This window comes from Mirounga angustirostris, unplaced genomic scaffold (assembly GCF_029215605.1).
Source record: "Mirounga angustirostris isolate CCGP_5_RB_7025 unplaced genomic scaffold, mMirAng1.0.hap1 SCAF_14, whole genome shotgun sequence".
Classification (NCBI taxonomy): domain Eukaryota; kingdom Metazoa; phylum Chordata; class Mammalia; order Carnivora; family Phocidae; genus Mirounga; species Mirounga angustirostris.
The window spans coordinates 71,781,469-71,800,661 of NW_026991722.1; the positions used below are offsets into that span (position 1 = coordinate 71,781,469).

The window sequence follows — 19,193 nt, forward strand, 5'->3', positions numbered from 1 at the left end:
TCCCACTCACCTTCTGTGACTCTTGTTAATCAAGTCGTTTCTTTATATGCAGGGATCTGGCTCTGCGTCCCTGAGGATAACACTGAAGCTTCCTGGGCTGGGGTGGGGCCCACAGCATGTGGCAACCTGTACAGAACAATGATTCCATCTAACGTTGGCACCTTGCTAAGTGTGTAATCAGCATTAACTCGTTTAATCCCCATGACTACCTGCCCCCCCGCCCCGGAGGTGGGCACAGTTGAGATCATCCCTGTTGCATAGGGGAGGAGGCCAGAGCACGGAGGATATAAACGACTTGCCAGAGGCCACCCCCCTAATGCAGCCTGGTTGCAAAGGCAGATTTTTAATCACTGGACTCCAGTAGCTATGATTCCTCAATACCTATCGATGAAGGACCTACTGTGTGTGTGTGCCAGGCACTGTTCTAGAAGCTGGGGACACAGTCATGGGCAAGACAGACAGATTCCTGCCCTTCTGGAGCTTTTCCATTCTAGACGGAGAGCATTATGTAGTATGCTGGGGGTGATAAGTGCCACACAGAGAAAGTGAAGCAGGGAAGGGAGATAGGGAGTGTTGCGGGGTGTGGTTTGTCATTTAAAAAAAGTGGATAGGAAGGAAGTTCTCGCTGAGATGACATTAGGGCAAGAATGTGAAGGGAGGGAGGGTGAGCTCCATGGGGGTTTGAGAGAAGAGTAAAGGGACTGGTAAGTGCAAAGGCCCTGAGGTGGGAGCAAGGCGGTGGGTTTGAGGAAAACCCAGGAGGTAAAGCAGGTGGGACGGGGGGAGAGGGGAACAGGAGGTCGGGGGATGATGGTGACCTTGTGGGTTGTGGTGAGGACTTTGGCTTTTAGTCTGAGTGAGGTGGGGGCTGGAGGAACGTTCTGATTTTTTCAATGACAGCTTTATTGACAGGTAGTTCATAAAGCATACAGTGGACTCATTTAATGGATACAAGTCACTGGATTTTAGGGTATTCACAGGGTTGTGTAACCACAACCAGGACATTTTCATCATCCCAAAGAGAAGCCTTGTACACCTTAGCTCCTGATTCTCCCCTTCGCTCCCCCGCCCCACCCCAAGCCAGGCAACCTCTAATCTGCTTTCGGTCTCATGGATTTGCCTCTTCTGGACATTTCCTATAAATGGGATCATACACTATGTGATCTTTTCTTTTTTAAAATTTTATTTAATTTTAGAGAGGGGGGAGGGGCAGAGGGAGAGAATCCATAAGCAGACTCCCTGCCGAGCACGGAGCCTGGCGCGGGGCTCGATCCCAGGAACCCAAGATCGTGTCCTGAGCTGAAATCACCAGTCGGACGCTCAACCAAGTGAGCCACCCAGGTGTCCTTATGTGGTCTTTTCTAAGTGGCTTCTTTCACTCAGGGTAATGTTTTCAAAGTTCATCCACACTGTGGTATGTATCAGTATTTTTTTCCTTCTCATGCCAAATAATGTTCCATTGTGTGATAGTCCGTAGTTTATTTATTACTCTATTTTATTCGTCAGCTGGGGGACATTTGAGCTGTCTCCACCTTTCAGCTACCTGTACAGGGCTGTAGTGACCCATGGCGCACGAGTTTTTGTGTGGACACAGTTTCCATTTCTTTCGGATGTGCCCCGGGCTCACACGGCTGGGTCTCACGCTAAGTCTGTGCTTGGCCTTTTGAGGAATGTTTTCCACAGTGGCCGCCCCATTTTACAACCCCACCGGCAGTGTCTGAGGGTTCCGGGGTCCCCATGTCTTTGTCCACACTCACCCTCTGTCTTTTGATCAGGGGAGACGTCTGAGCTGAGAAGGAACGTCACCTGACTTGGTTCGCACAGGATCCCTCCGGTACCCACGTTGAAAAGATCTTACTCTGACTCATCTTTCTTTTCCTTCTGCATTTTTGTCGGCTCTCCCTATCCCGGCAAGGCCTCTCTCTAAAGCATGACGAAGCCTTTTCTCCTGCTTCTTAGGCTGCACCCCCCACATCCTTGCCCCCCTCCCCCCCATCGGAAGTGACTCCCCTCAGTGAGATCAGAGCTGGTCACGTGTCTCAGAGAGCCTTTCATCTCTGCCTATGTCTCTTGTCAGATGACAGCCCCAGCCTGATGCGAGGGCCCCCTTGCCATGTCCTTGAGGCTCTCTGGGTAAGCACCACGCACATTTGGACCTTGAAGAGTTCGTAATAAATAGAAGTTACATTGGGTGAGAGGGTCAAGGCAAATGAGCCTCTTTGAGGGAGGATGGGTGTCAAGGAAGGGGGGGCGGGCATCGGGCCAGGGCAGACCCCAGGTTTTAGTTCATTGGTTAGTGCCCAAGAACTGCAAAGTCAATGGGAATAAGACAATCCCATAGCTGATGGCTGTTGAAGACCTTGAGGAATTCAATGAACTATGTTAATTCCTCCATGAGTGACTTGATTGATTAATGCCTCAGTGAGCTAATTTATTTATTTATTTTTTGGTTGCTTTTTTTTTTTTTTTAAAGATTTTATTTATTTATTTGAGAGAGAGAGAGAGAATGAGAGACAGAGAGCATGAGAGGGAGGAGGATCAGAGGGAGAAGCAGACTCCCTGCCAAGCAGTGAGCCCGATGTGGGACTCGATCCTGGGACTCCAGGATCATGACCTGAGCCGAAGGCAGTCGCTTAACCAACTGAGCCACCCAGGCGCCCTCAGTGAGCTAATTGATCACTTCAAGTCTTTAGTGCATATGGAACAGGTGTGAGGCATTGTCCCAGGTGTCGGGGATACGTCCGTTAGCAAAACCAGACCCGCTTCTTGCTCGGGAGCTGGGGGGGACAAAAGTAAAGAAACCAATAAGACAATTTCAGATAAGATGGGGTGATTCAGTACAGTGACTGGTGGGTTGGTGTTCCCATTTTGGATACTGAACAGTGAAGGCCTCTCCGAGGAGTGGACTTAGAGCTGGAGTCTGGAGCAGAAGTGAGTCCTGGAAGGATCTGGGGGAAGAGTGTTCTAAGCACAAGGTACAGCAAATCCAAAGGCCCCGTGACAGGAGAAAGCTGGGGCTGTTCAAGGAACAGAAAGAAAGCCCAGGAGGCTGGGAGTATAGTGAGCAAGGGGAGAGGCTGGGAGATGGGGCAGAAAGGTGGGTAAGAGCCAGGTCGAGCAGGCCTTGGGACAACGCAGGACTCAGCTGTCCTCCCATGTTGTGGGAACCGATCTGAGTAAGCCCTACCACAGTTTCCCAATGCAGCTAATCCTCATGACAGCTCTTGGAGAGAGGCTCTTACTGTCCCCACCTGACAAGTGAGAAAACCGAGGCCAAGAGCGGCCAAGCGGCTTGTCCTGGGACTCTGCCACGGGAAACCCAGAGCACGGTTTCCCCGGACTTGTTCCCTCTGATGCCACAGCCCTGCCCTGGCACCCCAGTCTAGGTCAGGGGTTGGGCCTCTCCTGCATGCACCCCTGGCAAGGTCAGGTCTCCTGAGCAGAATAGTGCCAGGCAAGGCTCTCTCACCAGTATGTAGCGGGTGCTCAATAAATGCGGATTCAGGGCAGGCCCTGCTGCTTTCTTCCAGGGTTGAATGAGTTTCCGAAGGCCTCTTTCTGAGCCATCAGGGACCGGCCTGCCTTAGCCAGGTGTTGAGAACACTGCGTCCCACCCCATGTAAACCCCTACCAGTCCCTTGTCCTCTCAGTAGTCTGGTCTAGAGAATGAGGGGCTCGGCCTACATCCGGGCTGCAGAACTCAGTGTCAGGTGTGGGGTGGGGGGGCCTACAGGGGAACACATGCCCACCTGTTGTATCTTCTCGGGGCACTTGTTACCTGCAATTATCCATCGCTCATTTGCTCACTTGCTCATCATCTGTCTCGCTCTTCATTAGAAAGCAGACACTGAGGTCTGTTCACTTCACCTTCCTGTGCCTGCTTCCTTACCCGAAAAATGGAGCCATTCTGCGCAAGGGCCCAGCAACTCAAAGGCTCTGCATCTGTTCATTCTAAAGTGCTTATTGTGAGCAGGCATTACCTGCCAGGCAGTGTTCGAGCTGCCCGGGGACAGGGCAGGGGCCCAGAGAGACGAAGCGTCTGCCCGCAGCATTCTAGTTGGGGGGTGCGGGGGGGGGGGGGTTGGTCAGAATGCAAAGGACAAATGACTGTGTAACCTACCCGTGGTGCTCAGCGATAAGGGTGAGGGGTGGACGGGGAGAGCTGGCCCTATTTTGTTTTACACAAGGTGGCGGGGGAAGGCCTTTCTGATAAGGCGGCAGAGCAGTCATGAAGGAAGGAGCCAGGAAGATATCTGGGGGAACAGAATGCCAAGGGGTGGGGTGTATCAGGCACTGAGGGGGGAGTCTGCAAGGCCGGTTCCAGGGAGAGCCAGGCTAGAATAGAATGTGTGTGTGGTTGGGGACTTGGGGGATGGCAATGAGGTCCCCGCGGTGGGGATGGAGGCTCTGGTGTTTCTGACGAGTTGGGAAACTCCTACTAAGCGTGACCATGACGCTGGGCATGACACAGGAAGTGGGAGAGGAGGAGGGGCGGAGAGGAGGAGGGGGAGCAGGAGGGTCGGGGGGCTGCGGGAGGAGGGGGAGACGGAAGAGGGGAGGGAGCAGGTGATGGGCGGAGGAGCAGGGAAAGGGAGAAGCGGGGAGCGGGGAAGAGGAGGCAGGGGGAGCCCCACCGACCCCACCGCACTCGGTGCGCGAAGCTCCCCGCGCCGCCTCCCGCGGAAGCGGAAGCGAGGGCGCGGGGCCGAGACCACCCCCGCGGGGCGTGTCCTCCGGACCGTCCGATCCGCGCCCCGCCCCGGGCCCGCCCCGGGCCCGCCCCAACCCCGCCCCGGCCGGCGCAGCCCCCGCCCCCCGCCCCCGCCCGTGGGCTCCCGCCCGAATCCCGGTGCCCCGGGCGTCCCGGGGGCGGTCCGGCCGCGCCGGCGATGGCGCATAAAACCGCCGGCCACCTGCCCGGCCGCTCCTCCGTGCGCCGCGGTCCGGGCCCCGCCGTGCCGCTGCGGCCCGCGTCCCCAGAGTCGCCGCCTGTGTCGCCTGTGTCCCGGTCCCCGTCCCCCCCAGGCGCGGAGCCGCGGGAGCGCCGGGCGGGAGCCAGGGCGCGCAGACATGGGCAGCCGCTCCAGAGCGCGCCGGGCGGCCGCCGCGCTGGGCTTCACTGGGCTGCTGTGCGCCGTGCTGGGAGCCGTCATGATCGTGGTGGTGCCCACGCTCATCAAGCAGCAGGTCCTCAAGGTGGGTGAGGGGCGCCGGCCGGGGCCCGCGCGCGGTCGCGGCTGGAGGGCGCAGGGCGCCGAGGAGGGCGCGCAGCCGGCGGGCGGGCGGGCCGGCCGGAGCCGGGGTCGGCGCCCTGGGTCCGGGCCCCGGAGCGCCGGGAGCCCAGAGCGCATCGCGAGGGGCGGCGGCCGCCGCCGCAGGCCGAGGCTGGGGGCGAAGGGGGCATCTAAGGGCTGTCCTGGAGGGGCAGGCCCCGGGTTGGGGAGGCCTGAATGAGGGGCCTCACCGTCAGGAGTGTGGCGCCGAGGATGAGCACGTTAGGGTGCTCCTCTCGCGCCTCTTGACTGCCGCCGCCTGCGGCCGTATCTACTGAAATTAGGGCTGCACTTTGCCTGTTTCCTGTGAGCCCAGGACGACAGGAACCTTCCATTCAAGTGCTTCTGTGAGACTCACATGGGTGCCCGGGCCTCCGTAGGAGGGTGCTCAGCAGAGCACTCTGCTGTCGAGAATCTCCCCGTAGAAGGCCCTTCTCCGAGGCCCAGGGCTCCGTCCTCCCCGCAACACTGCCTTCCTGATGCAGATTGGAAATGATAAGCCGCTTTCTCCTTAGATTCACACAGGCAGGCACGAGCCCAAGGCTGCGCAAGCAGAGGGCTTTCCTCTGATCGTAACGTTACGCATAGTTGCCCTTTCAACCGTGGAGACAAATTAGCTGGCCTCAGACCATCAGACTCTGCCCTGGGTGTCTGGACAGCCTGCTTAAATGAGCTGGAGTTAAGGAAGGTTGGGGACACTGCAGAGGGTCACACCCTTTCAGAGCTTCGAAGCCAGAGACGGCACCAGCAGTGTGGGGAGGGGAGACTGAGGCTTGCCTTGCCCAGACACTAAGCAAGCACTGATAAAGATGGGGATAATGTCACTTGCCCGTTGACTTCTCTTTTCCCCTTAGCCTGCTTCTTTAGGTGGGTTTCTTAAGAATGGGACTTGTCCACGTTTCATGTCTGTGCCCCGGGCCCGGGACAGGATGCCTGGGAATGAATGAATCACTGGAGGAATGAAGGCTACAATCTGCTTACACCTCTCGCTGCCCCTTCTTGGGACCTGGCTGTCTTTAAACACGGTGCAACGGCTGGCTTTTCTCAAGGTCTCTGGGAGTTATATTGGCCACACTGTGTCTTTTTGTTTGTTTTCAAATCTTGTCCCATTAAGTCCTGTAGTCTGATTCCAAGGAGGTTCTGGCTGATGGTGACCCTGAGCCCTGAGTTCTTCTTGGTGGTTTTTTTTTTTTTGGCCTCTGAGGATGGCAGGAAAAACTTGTGTGGGGTCACCTCAGAGCCTTCGAACTGCTTTCTTCTCTCCCACGGTGGCCAAGGGGTTACACTTTTCAGAAGAGCTGTGAGAGCTCTATCTCAGTGAGAGCCTACGATGTCGTGGTTTCTGTGAGGTGTACCTCCTGCAGACACTGTCATCCAAGTGGTATAAACATGGGGAGCCGTCATGACCCTGTGCAAAGAGCCTCTTGCTTTGGAGGTGTGAGGGTGGGTAGGGTTTGTAGTTGAAGAATCTCAGCCCCATCATTCTTGGACCAATTTCAGGGTGGTTTCTTTTTTTTAAGATTTTATTTATTTATTTGAGAGAGAGAGAGAGCAAGAGAGAGAGAGAGAGAGAGCACAAGCGGGGCTAAGGAAGGAGGAGAAGCAGACTCTCTCGCTGAGCAGGGAGCCCGATGCGGGGCTTGATCCCAGGACCTACGGATCATGACCTGAGCCAAAGGCAGACGCTTAACTGGCTGAGCCACCCAGGTGCCCCCAGGGTGATTTCTTTCTGGGGATGTTGGTCAGTTCCGTGCATATCGGTTCATGCGTGGGCACCTCCTAATTCCCCATTTTAACTCTGGGCTTCCAGAGAGGAGAGTGCTATCATCCTCAGTTGTCCTGGAGCTAGAATTTCCAGGCTTAAAGTTGAGCAAGAGCCACCCAGCATCCTCTATGAATCTCCCAAAGATGATTGGTTTGGGTCCTAGTGGTGTGAAGGCAGGAAGGCAAGCCCAGCCCACAACAGCCACTTCTTGGGCAGCCCAGGCTGAGCCCTGGCCCAGTCCCTTCCCTTGGAAGAAGAATGCCTGTGTTCAGGGGACCAAGTGGGTGGGATGCAAAGAGAGGGAGGGACTGCCTGCCGGTGTTTTCTTTGGTGGCACGTGTCCATGTGCAACTTGAATGGGAAGCCTTGTGCTTTGCTTTCTATTTTTTTATGCTTTTTGGTTAACTAAAGAGTCTGCCTATAAAAGACATGAATTCTTGCTTGCAAAAAAAAAAAAAAATTCAAACGGAGGGAAAAAATTTCCCTCCATTTTATTCCCTTCCTCAGATAATACCACCATTGTTGGGATGTATTTATCTTTCTAGACCTTTATCGGTGCATACATCATGAGCACGTATTTATACACATTACTGCATATTTTTTGCATATACTGAACTATACTGCGTATAAATATTCTGCAGTTTGCTTTTCTTTTTTTTAAAGATTTTATTTATCCATTTGAGAGAGAGAATGAGATAGCGAGAGCATGAGAGGGGGGAGGGGCAGAGGGAGAAGCAGACCCCCCGCCGAGCAGGGAGCCTGATGCGGGACTCGATCCCAGGACTCCGGGATCATGACCTGAGCCGAAGGCAGTCGCTCAACCAACTGAGCCACCCAGGCACCCTGCAGTTTGCTTTTCAATTCACAGATAGCTCTTGAAAATGTTTCCATGTCACAACAGATAAATAGATTTTTTTTTTCCCCACTGCTGCCTGGTATTCCTTTAAATGGCTATCCCCTTAATTATTTCCCGGTTTCTCTACTGACTGGTAATTTTCTCTGTCTCAAGCAAGCGAACTGTGAGTGTCCTGGTACATACATACCTCTCCGCGTACATGTTATGAATACTCGTGCAGGGTAGATTTCCAGAACAGAAATCTCTAGACCACAAAGCATGTTTAGTTTGAATTTTGACAGTTACCGCCAAATTGCCTCTCTGAAAAGCTCTGGCATTTATACCTCTGCCAAGAGTATGAAAGTCCCACTTCCCCCACTTGTCTGCCATCGTTGGAGATTATGCTTTATTATGAGCATTTTGTTGTTGTTGTTGTTAATCTGATGGGTTTGATTTACATTTCTCAGGCTGCTGAGGGGGTTCAGTAGGGATGTGATGCATTCTGAAACCCATGTCAGCTTCCGGAGCCCAGGGCTGCAGAGCTGGCTCTGCCCTTTGGTAGGTGGGGACCTCACGCCACTCACTTCACCTCTGAGGCAGGGTTTCTTCAGCCCTGAGATGGGTCAGATGTAGTTTGCCTACCAGCAAGATTATAAAGTACAAAGGCGATTGATTACATGCGTGTGCAAATACTTTGGACATGCCTCGTTTCTTGTGTGACTCTGACCACAGCCTTGAGAAATAGGTTGAGGTGGTGCTTTTGTTCCCTCTTACAAGTAAGGAAACTGAGGCATAGCAAAGGTCCGCAGCTTGCTGTTTTTTTTTTTTTTTAAAGATTTTATTTATGGGACGCCTGGGTGGCTCAGTTGGTTGAGCGTCTGCCTTCGGCTCAGGTCGTGATCCCAGCATCCTGGGATCGAGTCCCGCATCGGGCTCCCTGCTCCGTGGGGAGCCGGCTTCTCCCTCCGCCTCTGCCTCTCTCTCTCCATCTCTCATGAATGAATAAATAAAATCTTAGAAAAAAAAAAGATTTTATTTATTTATTTGACAGAGAGAGACACAGCGAAAGAAGGAACACAAGCAGGGGGAGTGGGAGAGGGAGAAGCAGGCTTCCTGCCGAGCAGGGAGCCCAATGCAGGGCCCGATCCCAGAACCCCGGGATCATGACCTGAGCCGAAGGCAGACGCCCAACGACTGAGCCACCCAGGCGCCCCTTGCTGGGGGTTTTACACAGCTTGAGGCAGTGGTGGGTCAAGCCACAATCCTGAGTCGGGGCCTACGCGGCAGTAGGGGCATAGGAAATAAAGTGCGAGCCCTTCATCCAATGGATTTCTAGGCAAAAGTTAGAAAGAAGGGACTCAATGTGTATGTTTTAGCACAGATAGTTGGCAAAATATAGAAGTCATTGGAAAAAAGCTCAGGTCACAAAACAATAACCTGTATTTTCAATGGGTGACTATTAGTGCACATAAAATCAGAAAAGGGGGGGGAGGCTACATGTTGGACTGACAGAGTGCTCACTCTCAGGGAAAGGGCGAGGATCGGGCTGTGGCCGAGGGAAACATACTTTAACTGTAATACTGCTTCTTTTTTTTGTATTTATTTATTTATTTATTTGCGAGAGAGCTAGAGCACAAGCAGGGGGAGCAGCTGAGGGAGAAGGAGAAGCAGGCTCCCCGCTGAGCAGGGAGCCTGGCGCAGGACTCGATCATTCTATCCCAGGACCCCAGGACCCGGGGATCATGACCTGAGCTGAAGGCAGACGCTTCACCGACTGAGCCACCCAGGCGCCCCTACTTTTTTTTTTAAGCAAAGAGAATATTCATGTGTTAGGTGTTTAATTAAAAATTAGTAACGAATCCATAGCTCTCCCCAGAGAATGGCCAGTTGCATTAGACGCACCAGCCGTGGGAGGTGCGCAGTGGAGGAACCCTGGACTGAGGTTGCTGGGAGAGGCCCAGGGAAAGAAGTGAGACTCATTCCCTCTACTTGCCCTCAGTAGGAAGGAGTGGACAAGAGGCCGCAGCCGGGATGCGCTAAGGAGTGCAATCGTGAATTACCATGGGCCAGGCAGTGTCAGAGCATCTTTGTGAATGCCATCTTGTTTAGTCCTGGGAGAATTCTGTGACACTTCTCATTACCGTCATCAACTGTTAGGGAGACAGAGGCTTTGGAGAGTAATTTGCCCCAGGTAACCTTCCTGGTGTGTGTGTGTGTGTGTGTGTATGTGTGTGTGTGAGAAAATATCCTGGAAGAGAACGCCAGGAGAATGGGGACTCTTGTATCTACTGTCTAGAACCGAGCCTGGCATGCATGGCCCTCTATGTTTGAATGGATAAGGAATGCTCGGTCCAGGTCCCTGGTGGTACATTTCCAAGTTACCAGGTGTCTCTGGTCCAACAGGGAAGGCCCAGCGGTAGGAGGGGCCCCTTGCTGCAGCTGGGCCACAGGGAAGGGGCTCGTCTGCTGGGCCACCATAGGTTGATGGGCCTCTAAGCCTCCTCCACATCCAGGAGGGGAGCTGAGTCCCTTCTGCTGTCTCTAAGTTGGTTTTCTGGTTGGAATCAGCCTCAGTTGCTTTTTTTTTTTTTCTTCTTTTCTTTATTTGACACAGAGAGAGAGACAGCAAGAGAGGGAACACAAGCGGGGGGAGTAGGACAGGGAGAAGCAGGCTTCCCACCGAGCAGGGAGCCCGATGTGGGGCTCGATCCCAGGACCCTGAGATCATGACCCGAGCCGAAGGCAGACGCCCAACCAACTGAGCCACCTAGGTGCCCCAGCCTCAGTTGCTTTATCCACTAATTTTTTCAGCTGCTGAAGTCTTCCCTAACTTGTGTTTCCATCTCAATAAATGACACCTCGATTTGCTCCCCCAAGTATAGAGGTGAAGATCTTGGGTCATCCTTGATATGGTCTATCAGCAAATTCTATCAGCTTTATCTTCAAAGCATATCCGGATTTCAACCCCTTCTCAGCATCATGACAGCCTTCTCCATCTACTGCTTGGACTTGTGCAGTAGTCTCACTCTGGTCTCCATAGACAGCCAGAGGGATTCTGATAAAATACTCATCAGATCATGTGCCCCCTCAGCTGACAACCCTTCGAGGTTCCCTATGTTACTGTTGAGTGAATATCAAGGTCCTTTCAGTGGCCTGAAGGCCCCCACAATCTGGCCCTCCTTCCCTCTCTTACCTCACCGTCTTTTGGCCTCCCTGCTTACCTGCCACACTATCTCCTGATGTCCTTGAGCCTGCCTAGCCTGATCCTACCACAGAGTCTCTGGCTTGCATTCCCCTCTGTCTGGAAGGCTCACCCCCAGATATCTGTGTAGCTTGCCCGTCATGTCCCTAAAAGTAGTCTCCGTCAGGTTATATGTTTATTTGTGCGGCCTCTTTCTCCCTCCTGAGCCTGGACGTCTGCTGGGGCAGGGGCTGCATTGTCCCTCTCACTACAGTGTCCCCAAGGGCCAGAACGGCGCTTGCATTTGTGGTCGGATGTCGGAACAGACAGGTGGTCAGGGTTTTGAGGTCAGGCTGTTTCCTTATCCTCTCTCCCCCAACAAGACTCGGACTCAGACTCTATTTTGCTCCCTCTCCTCCCCCAACCCCTCCCTTCGAGAGCCACCCAGAGAGCCTCAGGAATGTCCTGCCCTACCCCTGGGTGGCTTTGTGCTGGGGGCAAATCTCCTTGGCCCATCAGTTAAAAGGTGGGGGTTGATGACAGATAAATGTTAATGAGCACTTCTTATTGGCCAGACACCATTCTAAGTGTTTTACACGTATTAAGTCATATCATTTAGCATCCAAATAGCTCCTGTTGCCTCCCTTTTACCCAGGGAACCAAAGCGCAGTTCCTTGAAGTCACTTGCCCCACTTCACACGGCTGCCATGGCAGGACCAGGATTTCCATCCAGAGAGCCTGCCGCCCTGCCCTCCCTGCTCTCTGTGTTTCTGAGTGGCTCGGGTTAATATTTGGCAGCAGGGCAGGCCCCTCCTGTATTCTCTGTTTGGGGTGACCTCCCCTTCTGCTTTCCCTGCATGACCAGCGGGGGCAGTGGGCTCCACAGGTCTTTCTCTTCATAATCACCTCCCCCAAACTGCTGGTCCAGAGCGCCTCCTGGATACGTCCCTTCCAGGGCTGTCCGCCCGGGGTGTGTGTGTGTTCTAGAATCATAGATGCCGAGGGAAGCGGGGAAGGGCGGCCTCTCTCCAGTCTTAGCAGCCTCCGGGGTGGGCCCTTGCCTCTCCCGCGGGGTCAGCTTGGCCAGCCCCGCTCCCGAAGCTCTGGGGAGCCCCGGGGTCACAGCGTGACCTCTCCTGAGCCCCGGACAGCGGGGGGGGGGGGGGTGTCTCCCGCAGGCCTCCTGCATCTGGCCGCGCGGGGCCGGGCTGTGGAAGTGATCAGCGCCGGCGGGTGGTGGGTGGTGGGTGGCGGGCGCCGGGCGCTCGGTCCTCGGGGGGGTTTGGGATCGCAGGTGCGCGCCCGCCCTGCGTTGTTTTGCTTCCTCTTTCCCGCAGGAGAGCCTCCTAGTCCCCCCTATGCCCGGGAGGCCGCTTCCTCTCACTCCGTGGTGACAGCTGGAAACCACGGGCCATTTTTAGTGTCCCTGAGTCGCGTTTGTTTTCCTCTGGTTTCACGAGGGTGCGTGTGTGCACACGCGAATGTTGATGCGTGCACGTGTGTGCCGACGGTGCACACGCCACTGGCGACCCGCGAACTCACGTCGGCACGCGCGCCGATGTGTGTTAACGGGGCTCGGGGCCCCTGGGTTGGCATCCACGTGGGCATGCGCCGGCACGTGGCATGGTACGTGTGGTCCTCGTGTGTTGGCACGCGTGTGTCTACGTGTGCGCTCACACGCGCAAGTGATGTGTGCCCACGTGTGGACACACACGGTGTGCGTGGTCACGTCTGTGGGCATGCGTGTGCACCCATGCTAGCGCGTGCCCGTGCGTGTCGGGTGCGTGTGTACACGATGTGCCCCGTCACCATCTGGCCTTTGCTGGCCTGGCACCAGGGGTGTATTCCGTGTGCCCGGCCCTTCCCGTTCCATGAAGCGTCCCCGGTCCCCTCCTGGAATGACTAATACTTGCCGCGCCGCCGCTCAGTGATTCCACTTGATTAGCTCGAACTCGGTTAAGCTCAATTACCTGGAATCACCTTGTGCCGGCCTTCCTCTAGCAGCAAATGACACAGAAGTAAGTCACGCGCTGGTGTCAAACACTCGGTGAAGTTTCCCGTGGGCACAGCCTGGCCGCAGCGGGGACCCGACACAGGCCCGTGTGCTCCTTCGTCATCTGCGGGCCGTGCTGGTCGCTGGCGCCCAGAAGGGTGATCCCGTGTCCTTGGTCGGCAGCAGAGAGGTCCCCGGCTCATCAGCCACCCCACACCCCCCAGGGCCGGTTTCCGCCACGAGGTGATGCAGACAGACTCCTGGTTCGCGAGCTGAGAGCCAGAGGACTCGGTGGAGGAGCGATGGCCCCTGCCCTTCTCCACGAAGAAAGATCTAATAACCTCGGCCCCATAAAGACGTTTACTGTGCAGAGAATTCGATTGTGCGCCTCGGCCAAAAATAAAAAAACAAAACAAAAGGAGACATTCTTTTATGTACCTCATTTCCCTCCCCCTTGTCAAAAGTGACCTTGGCCTCCACTGGCCCTGGGAGTGACTGGCAGGAGCAGAAATGCAAAGAGACACAAAACAACACAAAACAGTCCATTCTTGGCTCTGGAGCTTTATAGTGCTCAGCAGCTGCGATCACAGGGCATCCAGGGTGATTCTGATCCTGATTTGAAGCTGCTTGGTCTGCCCAGAACTTCCCAGAACCCAGAGGTCCAGGACCCTGGGGGCCCGAGGCCCTGGCTGTCGGTTTCGTGCCTCCTTCTCCCTCCCCCCACCGCACCGTGTCTTCCTGTTCACCGACAGCCTCATGCTGGGGATGGGGAAGGAACGGGAGTGGCCTGACCCTTGTTTGCTTCCTGGCATTTTGGGTGAAGTTCCTTCCACCTTTTCTGGAAGCTCCTAGAAAGACTCTTGAGACACTTTAAATGTCTGTTCTCTTGGTTTTCCTCCTACCTCCCTGGCTGCCTGCTCTTTGTCTCCTGTCTTGGTGCCTCCTTATTTCCCTGACCCCTTGCCTGTTGGCGAGTCCCGGGGCTCAGGCCTCGGACATCCTTTCTGGGTCACGCATTCCCTGGGTGAGCTCAGCCAGCGTCTAGCAGTAAGCGGCATCTTTGTCCCGGCTACTCCCAAATTGATGTCCCAGGCCCAGACCTTTCTCCTGAATTCCAGCCTCCGGCGTCCAGGGGCCAGCTCCGTATCTCAGTTGGGGTAGTGGAAGGCTGCTTGCACGACCCTGGCCCATGCCCCACTCCTCTCGCCACCCCCGGACCCCGTTCCCTCTGGCCGTATTCCTGTCTCTGGCCTCTGGCTGCCCAGGTGGAAAGGCTTGGACCCAGCCTTGGTTCTCGTCTCTCTCTCAACTTCCCACACTGGACCATCAGGATGTTTATGGCTCCCTCTTCACAGTATATCCAGAATCCTACCGCTTCCTGCCACACCTATGGCTACCACCCGGGTCCACGGGGCCACCAGCTCTTACCTGGCTTCCTGAGGGCCTCCCTGCGTCCACCTTGGCTCCCTGGCTGGGTTTTCTCCACGCAGCAGCCAAAGGGAACCTGTGACATTTGCGGTCAGATCACCATCCTCCTTTGTTCAAAACCCCCGCAGTGGGCCTGCCCCAGCCCCTCCTCAGAGTCAAAATTGCATCCTGTGTTGGCTCTGGAGGCTTGCAGCATCTGCCCCTCACCCCTGTCTGCCCTCCCCTTCACCTTGACCTTGCACACCAGCCTTCTGGCTGTTCCTGAGACATGCCGGCACACTCCAGCTTAGCTCTTCCCTCTGCCTGCAGCTCTCCCCTGGTGTGCGTGACATGCTCTCCCCGCTTCTTTAGGGCTTGATTCAGATCTCAGGTGCTCTTGGAGGCCTGCCCTGACCTCCCTTGTTTGAATTTGCCAGCCCCCTCCCCATTCCCCCTGGGCTCCGACCCCTCCTTACCCTGCTGTTTCTTCGGGAGCCCCGTCACCCTGTGAGATACTACATAATACGCCTGTGCATCGTGTTTATTGTTTGTTGTCTCTTTCTCCCTGTGAGGATGTGGGGCCCATGAGGGCAGGGACCTTGGTTTTGTTTGTTGCTGTGTCCCAAGCACCTGGAGTGATGCCTAGCACATAATCGTGAGTTCTCAAATATTTATTGAATGGATGTGTAGAAGACAAGGGTGGCTTCATGGGGAGGTTTGTGACTAGTGACAGGTTGTGGTCCTGTGCAGGGACGAGGGACTGTCTTCCCTCCCCTGCGTAGGCCCCCATTGCGGACCTCCTTCCAGCTTCCTCACCATGCTCTGTGTTCCTGCACCCTCCTGCCACCCTTCTTTCTGTCAGTTCTCTCTGCCGCAGCCGGAATGCTCTTTAGAAAATGCAAGTTGGATCATTTCACTGCCCTGATGAAAAACTTCTTGCATGAGGTAGGAAGCCTGCCTGCCCCCACAGCCTGTAAGTCCCTTCTTCACGGGCCCCTGCCTGCTTCCATTCTCAGAGCTCTTACCCTGTTCCAGCCCCACAGGCCTTCCTTTTCCTGCAGTGCACCGGTGTTCTTTCCCACCCCAGGGCCTTTGCATGTGCTGTTCCTGCTCCACAGAAGGCTTTTCCCCCTCTGGCTCTTATGCTTGGTTCCTCTTTTATGTTTTAGTTCTAATGTGACCTCTTGAAGAAGATACCCCCTGACCACCAACCCTCCCCCTGAGCCCCACTCCCACTGTCTACCCCATCTGTGTTATAACCACCCCATGTTACTCCCTCCCAGGGACCGGGTGTGTCCCCCAGCTAGGCGTTGATGTCTTTTGATGGACCCCTTTGCCGTCCCGACATGACTTACAAAGATGTCATCAGGGCCGTCTGTAAGTCGTGGGTAAAGAAACAGCGCCTGTCCTGGCCGGGGGCCCAGGGGAGGCATGGAGGCTGGTCTGGAGTCCCTTCCTTCTGCCTCATGGAGGGAGCAGGGATCCTCACAGCGGGTATGGGGCCCCAGCTGGCAGGCCGCTTGCATGGGGGAGGGGTGTGTTTCCCTTCCTGCTGCATTTAGGCCGAGGTTCAGCATTAAAGTGGAGTCGCTTATGTGCCATCTCGTCTCCACCAGCAGAGACTTAGTGAGGCTGGTGGGGGAGACTGCGGTCCATTCTGCTGATGGTTTTACTCTGTAAGGGTTGTGGAGGTGACTCACCCATGTAAAATCATTTCCCTGCACCTGCACCCAGTGAACCACCTGTTGCCTGGGTCCCCATCAGCCTGGAGAGTGGTGGTGGTGGCTGGGGGGGAGGATTTCCTGTGGCCCTGCTCTTCTTCCTGTGGGTCCTGAATGCAATCCTAGAATTAAAGATTCATTTTTTGGGGTATGTATACTTCCATACCACTCACTGGTATCTCTGTCTGGGGCTCAGAAAACAAATGGTCATCTGCACTATGTGGGGGAGAGACTGGTTGCTTTGAAGTTCCCCAGAGGTCTCCAAAGGGAACCTTGTGGAGGGACCTTTAAGGGTAATTGGAGAATTCTCCTAGTGGCTGGGAAAAGTTGTGCTGTGAATGTTCGTTGGCTCTGATTGGCTGGGCTTGTGTTACATGTTCCTCCCTGAGCCAATCACCGCGGCTTGAGAAATGGACTGCTGTGATTGGTCAGGCTTGGATCACATGCCCATCCCTGGAGCTGGGGAAGGAGTTTCCTTTTTCCCAAACCACAGGCAGTTAGGTGGGTGGGGTGGTGCCCTAAATGAGAAGGAGATGGGGTAGGGGGTAGGGGGAATGAGGGTGTTAGCAGAAAGAGGAAAAGGTGACAGGCAGCAAAAATGGTTGAAGGGCCCTTTGCCCCAGAAGAGCTTCCTCTCTTCATCTCATTGCCTCAGTGACTCTGGCAATTCCAATATTAGAGATTATTTTGTTTGGCTTCATCGAAGATCTCTTGAGGAGGTGGTAACTTTGAGCTAATTGTTTTTTTTTTTTTTTTAAAGATTTTATTTATTTATTTGACAGAGAGAGACACAGCGAGAGAGGGAACACAAGCAGGGGGAATGGGAGAGGGAGAAGCAGGCTTCCCGCGGAGCAAGGAGCCCGATGCGGGGCTCTATCCCAGGACCCTGGGATCATGACCTGAGCCGAAGGCAGACGCTTAACGACTGAGCCACCCAGGCGCCCCTGAGCTAATTGTTTTTATCAGGGAAGGTTTCACAATCTCTCAGATTGTTAGATCTGGAACTTGGGTTTTCCTCAGTCCCTTTTTTAATTTTTCCTTTGGGGAAAACAAAACCCAGAGGGAGCAGGGATTTACATGAGGCCCCAGAGCAAATTAGCAGTGAGTGCTGGAAGGGCAGATTGTCCCAGGTGAGTAGAGAAAGTGGGGTGCCGGTTGGAGGCCAGATGGGCCGGGGGAGCAGGGCTTGGAAGAGGCTGAACAGTTGCAAGAGCAGGTCGTTAACTAGTGTCCTCTGTCCCTGTCTGCCCCATCTCCTGGCGGCAGGATTGGGAGGAGGTGTTTTTTAATAAACTGGGAAAGATGTCAGAGCTGGAGTGTGCCAGAGTTCAGGCTTTGTCTGCCCCCGGTGGGAGGCTCCCCTGGGTATGTGCTGGAAGGGAGGGGAGGAGGGAGGGACGAGCTGGAGACCCTGTGGCCTTCATCACAGTCTGCCCAGGTACCGAGGGGAGAACTGATCTGGAATCCTTAGAGCCAGCAGGTGTATTCTGCAATGTGGCTCAGCACACAGGAGTGTGCTGAGTCCCTGGAGGAATGACTCCCAGCTTGCTGGGTCTTGCCCCAGACCTTGGGACATTTCCTTTTTAAGCTAGGACAGTGCGGAGGTGTGTGTGGAAGGGGCCTGCCTAGAGAGCCAGGCCTTCGGGGCCCCTGGGAACATCCCTGACGGAGTGCCCTGAGTGCCTACATGGTCGCCTTCCATCTGGGAGACAGGCATGGGGCACAGTGGGATGTCGGGCGCTGGAAGGTCGTACTGAATGAGGGGGTGCAGCATGTCACCGTCAAGATCAGTCGTGAGTTCTCGAATCCCCAGGGTTCTCTCCAGCCCTTGGCCAGGGTTTTGGTATCCAGGAGATTAGGTGGACCCAAGAGCATGGACTTTGGAGCCAGACGGTCCGGGTTCAGATCCTGACTCTGCCACTTGCCAGCTGTGTGCCTTTGGGCCGGTGACTTAACCACTCTTTGCCTTACTCCTTGCTTTGTAAAATGGAATGTCCTCTCTAGGGCTCTTAAAACATGGAGGAGTTGGCACACGTAAACCACTTAGGATAACAGCTCAGCAAGTGTCATGTAAGTGTTTGCTCTTGCCATTGTCTTAGCCTTATGGACACGTGCAGATAGAAGGATTGGCCTGCCTCAGTTTCCCCCAAGTGGGACCGTACTGGGCCCCCTTTCCTGCGTCTTGCTGTTCTCACTGCATTGTCGCTCTCTTCTCTAAGTCTTCCCGGCTCACCTGGGTGGCTCTCACTAGTCTGTCCGAAGGCCTGGGAAAGCTCCACCGTGTGGATGTCCCAGCCTTTCCCACAAGGGACCATTCGGCTCCATAAAACAACTGGGCAGCAACCCCTGCGTTCTTTTCCCACCTGAGGTTTCTAGTTTGAAAAATTTTAGTTTGGAGAAATTGCCAGAACCGTGTGGGGGACTGGTGGGAGCCCTCTGCCCAGCGGCACTGACTGTTTGCGAGGGGACTGGGCCAGTTTTCTTGGCAGGCTGCCCCTTGATTTGGATCTGTCCCATTGTTTCCTCGTGAGTGCACATTTTCTTCTAACAGATCCCTACACAAAAGCCTCCTTGTGTGAATCGGTTGGGAGTAGAGCTCTTGTGGCTCAATTGGAGTGGGTAGTCTGGACTCCCCCCAGCTTGGCAGCCCCACCTGCGGCAGGCCGGGACCCCAGGGAGGGTTTACACACACCCCCCCACCCCGGGACTGCAAGAGCCAGTGATTCCTTCCGGCCTTGCCCTTCTTGATCCTTCCTCCTGATCCTTCCTCCGCCTGCATCCTGTTCTCACTCTTGATTCTTCACCCTCATGTGAGGTGCCAACCAAGGCCCGAGGATCCTTCCAGCCGTCTCTGCGGGGCTGCATTCTCCCTTCCCTTCCCCGCCAAAGCATGACTGCCTGTGGGCTAGGCTGGGCCAGACACCCGCCTCCTCCTCTGGGCTGGAGAGCCGAGGTGGGGGGGCGGCCCTGGGACACCCAAGCGGCGGGTGGGGGCTCCCCTCTGTTCTGGGGCCTCCC

The 19,193-nt window shown here is 55.1% G+C and overlaps 1 protein-coding gene across 5 annotated transcripts in view; it reads left to right on the forward strand.

The window, feature by feature from the left end:
• Positions 1–4,836: 4,836 nt before the first annotated feature.
• Positions 4,837–19,193, forward strand: part of SCARB1 (scavenger receptor class B member 1) — a 72,717-nt gene continuing 58,360 nt past the window's right edge. For 2 of the 5 annotated variants that reach the window (XM_054510575.2, XM_054510576.2), the window contains exon 1: positions 4,837–5,196. In XM_054510575.2, the coding sequence (XP_054366550.1) occupies positions 4,890–5,196 (307 nt within the window). In that variant the 5' untranslated portion in view covers positions 4,837–4,889. The remainder of the gene's footprint in view (positions 5,197–19,193) is intronic. The other 3 variants (XM_054510577.2, XM_045887819.3, XM_054510574.2) reach the window with 2 other exon arrangements.